Raw genomic sequence first — 4,402 nt, 5'->3', positions numbered from 1 at the left:
GCACAGTACTGAACTCACTTCAGGGATATATTAAGTTACACATGCGTCAAGGCTTACGTCTGGCTCAGGATTTGATGAATACCCATGATACATGGTTTGTTTTTCACTTAGCTACACTGATTAAAACCTGGAAAGAACTGTTGCCATGGGGGTCTCACCTGTGGAATTAATTATCCCACGTTGCATCCTCTGACTTCCTGATAAACAGATTCAGAAGAGTCTGTGATCTCATTTTTGCAGGACTCTAACCAGGTAGGAACTCCACTGTTATGAGCTAATAGTTGTTGTAATGCTTTTTCATATGTGTGTGTGTGCATGTGTATTTTTGTATTATTTGTTTTACATTATTTTTCAGGAAACTGCAAGTGTGCCTTTAATCTCTCCAGCAAAATGCCAAGCCAGCTTGAGAGTGCAATGGATGCACTGATGACAGTTTTCTACAATTACTCGGGACATGATGGAGATAAATACAAGCTCAACAAGGGCGAGCTGAAGGAACTCTTGAACAGTGAGCTCACCGACTTCCTCACGGTAAGGCTGATGTTTAAATGCAATGATTATTTTGTTGTTTGTTTTATCTGTTTGGCATTTAGACAAAGATTTGATGTCATGCAGAATTTTCAAGAGGAAGCACAATCCCTGCATGGATTTAAATTAATGGGAACATGCTGGTGTACTGAAGTATGACTGTGCATTTCATTAACTGAACCATAATGACCAATAGTAATTGCATTAATTTGCTTATGGATCTTGAACACTTTGAAGTCTTATTCACTTAAAAGTCAATCTTAAGAGTGATGTGTTCAAATGATGTAACATCCTGACCTTGTTGGAGGGAATTGTTTTTTCATTGATTGCTTTCTTGCTGTCAAAGTGTAACTGCTTGTGGCTCTCGCATGAAACCACCATGGCAAATAAATGATGCGGGGAGAGAGATAGATAAGGTCATTTGAGATAAATCCCTGCCCCTGAGTCTGTGTGATAGCAGCGCGCACAAGCCTGCAATTTCAAATGATTGAGACCACAGCATCAACAAAACAGCCAAGGTCTAAAACCTGATGCCTTCAGATATCTTTCTTGTTACTGTCCGTCCCCCTTCATGTGGGTGGGAGGCCTCAGGTGCTCACACATCATCATCATCATCATCATCAGTGACCCATATCACCTCCAAATATAGACATCCTCGTGATGTCATCACATCCCTGTGGGCTGTAGTCACCTCTGAGAATAGACACAGTGGCGTTCACCCTGAGTTTCTGCCAACAGGAAACTTTGACACTTGAAAACCCAAAGCATGATACAGTACTTACTACTACATGTTCTGTCTTGACAGAATTGATAGAATTTTAAAAAGTAATGCAAAATTCAAATTAAGTGTGCTCTTGATTAGGATTGTTAGATTTATTTACTGATAAAACATGCCGCTGGTAGTCTTGCATTTTTCATGTTTATACCTACTGTCGACTCACTCAAGGTGACTGTATTTTAACGTAGCTTTGAGCTTTTCAGACCAAATTTAAATTGAAACTACATTAGAAAATGCAAAACTGCTGTGGTGATGTTTAACTAATTTAAATTAACCCCCAGTGTGGATTTTAATTTTAACCTTCTGAGAAATGCTGACTTTAGTGCCACAACAGAAAGATCACTGGTGCCTTGGAGGTTAGAGGACAAATAAAAAAAACGTCTTGTTTCTCAGTCATGGAGGAAATGAGCAAAGTAATAAATGTCACATTTGATTAGCTGAGGCTCACGGGTCATTTAGTGGCAGCATCACTCTGCTCACCACCGGACATGGGGCTTTGCTTTGAGTCAATATCAACCACCAGTAACAGTCACATTTTATGCATTATTACCGGAAGCTTAGAAGTGTTAAAGGTATTTGGCTGAGAAGTTGATAATATTGGTAACAAGTTTGTTTTATGGAAAAATCATTACAAGGCATTACAAGAGCCACAAAGACATAATCAGTTCAGCTGCATATTTGTTGAATCACTATCTGTTTGTGTTTTATTTTCAGTCTCAGAAAGATCCCATGCTGGTGGAGAAAATCATGAATGACCTGGACTCTAACAAGGACAACGAGGTGGATTTCAATGAGTTTGTTGTGTTGGTGGCAGCTCTGACTGTTGCCTGCAACGACTTCTTCCAAGAGCAACAGAAGAAAAAGAAATAGGTGTCCAAAAAAACCCAATGTCCATCCACATTTTAAGCTGTAGCTGAATTGTGTCGTAGTTTTCCCAGAGCATAGGATTGTCATTTGTGGATGCAAACGTAACAATGTACAGACTGGAGCTGTTAAACAATCACTTGATCTCACATGTGTAATTGGTTTTCTTTTAGTTTAGTCTGCAAAAGAAAGAATAGAATAACTTACTGTTGATTAATTCAGAGGTATTTTCCTTAAAAATGATAATGTGGTCATCTAAAAACCTTTCCTAAATCCTTACAAGATTTTGTTCCAACAGATGTGTGGAAGTTTTAAAGGTCATATGTTTATTTAATATCTTAAGGATGCAATGAACAGTTTCGCCTCCATTCCCTAAGGGGAAATACCTTTTCCTGGCACAAAATTAGAGTCGTGGAAAAATACGCAGGTCCACAGTGATTTAGTCAAGTGTTCCCCTGTAAAAGGAATAAATGTCTCACTGCTATATGCCATGTGTGGTATTTTGTGCACTTTTGAACAAGATTTGACTTCAGCGTTGTCTTTCAATAATTTCTTATATGGCCACAAATTAAACCTACTAAAGATTCTTGAAGACATCATGTTAAAAGTAAATGCACTTAATAAATGTAAATCTATCCTGTGTGACTTATTTTATGCTGATCCACTGTCTTGCACGACTGTATAATCCTGTAAAGCTTACAGTGCATTCAAACTCCAGTAAAACAGTAAATTGTTACAGTATAAAATTACTATTATAGTAAATGCACTATTGTACCAAAAACTGTATCATAAGAAAACAGGTAATTCGTTTTATTAAAATATGTGAAAAGCATCAGGCATTTAATGATAGCTGTTCAAGTTAAATACTTAATATACAATTTTAAAGGTTGCAAGGAACCCACACCTCTCCAAAGGCTCACAATACAAAGCTGAGGAGTTATTAACTCTTTATTGTGGCACAACTGGATTAATTTGTTTCGATTTCTATCCAATTTTGAATTGAAAGAGCTGTTCAGGCCCATTAAGGACATAAAGGAAGACTACACAGATGGAGTGCAGTTTATTGCAGTGCAGTTGTATATAATATGCATACAAACTGAATCAGGTCAAGCAAATGAGTTTAAATGAGCATAAAACTGAAATACTCTAGCACGAGTTTTTACCTGAGTTTCCCTTTTGGGAAATGACTGTGTACTATGTCTTTATGACGCATGGTGATCCCAAGTTGGGTCCTGCTGGATCAGCCAAACACACAGATACAACATCCCCTCAAGCAGAAATGCAAATTTTTCTCACCTTGGGAAGGACAAAAGTGTATACCGAAGCTGTATTTTCTAAGGGTTTTCCTCCCTTTCTCTCTCTCTTTTTCTCTTGCTCTCAGCCCATTTCCCAAAATACCAAACTAGACAGTTAATTTGCAGTGATATTCTCAGCTGTGACGTGGACAAAATTACTGAAACAAAATCCAGAGGCAAGTCTGATGCTTTTATGTGAGCAGATGGTGCTTGCACAAACCCTCACCACGACAATGCAATTTGTCTGTGATTGGCTGTAATCGAGCAGGATAATCACCCCATGGGAAGATGCCATGCCGTAATTATGCATTTTGTTCAATTTTTAAAAGGTTGCAATCAATTCGAAGTGTCATTTGATAATTTTTAAATGTGGATATTTATATTCTCACTCGTGTGATTGCCCTCCACTTTCACAAACCTCTTCCGAATGTTCATGTGATTGTCTCTTTATTTCCTGTGAGCGTCATGTTCAGGAACTGGCTTCTAGCAGAGCAAAAACAAAAAAAACCCCTACCCATCACACAAAGTTTGAGTCATCAGCCGTGATCAGGTCTTCATGTCCTGTGTCAGTGTATTCATTCAGCTATTGTGGGGGAAATGTATCCAAATTATATGGGGAGCTAAGAAATTGTTAACATAAAAGTGGTTGCACCTAAAGCACAATTGCATCTTTCTAGCACAAAGACATTACTAGAGAGAGATTTTTAAAGCAGAAATTTTATATAATGTAGTAATTTTCTTATTTGTAAAAAAAAAAAAGAATAATTCCAAAAAGCATAATTTAATCTATACCTAATATAATGTAAGAGGGTGGAGAAAACAAATAATATTAAATATTAAACAATTGTTAAAAAGAAAGATGTGACAATAAAAAACAAGAGTGTTTTTGACACTTCAAAGAGAGAGATAATGAGATATTAAAGAGGACATAAGAGAC

General features: G+C 37.2%; 1 protein-coding gene across 2 annotated transcripts; it reads left to right on the top strand.

The window, feature by feature from the left end:
* Positions 1 to 211: 211 nt before the first annotated feature.
* On the top strand, positions 212 to 2,654 carry s100z (S100 calcium binding protein Z). Of its 2 annotated transcripts, XM_006804753.3 has the most exons (3): positions 212 to 252; positions 356 to 531; positions 2,021 to 2,654. In XM_006804753.3, exons 2-3 carry the CDS (start codon positions 391 to 393, stop codon positions 2,174 to 2,176), a joined length of 297 nt encoding a protein of 98 aa, XP_006804816.1. In that variant the 5' UTR covers positions 212 to 252; positions 356 to 390; the 3' UTR covers positions 2,177 to 2,654. The 2 variants fall into 2 exon arrangements, with proteins under 2 accessions (XP_006804816.1, XP_087700634.1); XM_087844508.1 differs by lacking the exon at positions 212 to 252 and having other exon boundaries at positions 316 to 531.
* Positions 2,655 to 4,402: the final 1,748 nt, after the last annotated feature.

Source organism: Neolamprologus brichardi, chromosome 7 (assembly GCF_056152115.1).
Source record: "Neolamprologus brichardi isolate AB-2024 chromosome 7, ASM5615211v1, whole genome shotgun sequence".
NCBI classification, from domain to species: domain Eukaryota; kingdom Metazoa; phylum Chordata; class Actinopteri; order Cichliformes; family Cichlidae; genus Neolamprologus; species Neolamprologus brichardi.
This window is presented reverse-complemented; position numbering and strand designations above follow the sequence as displayed.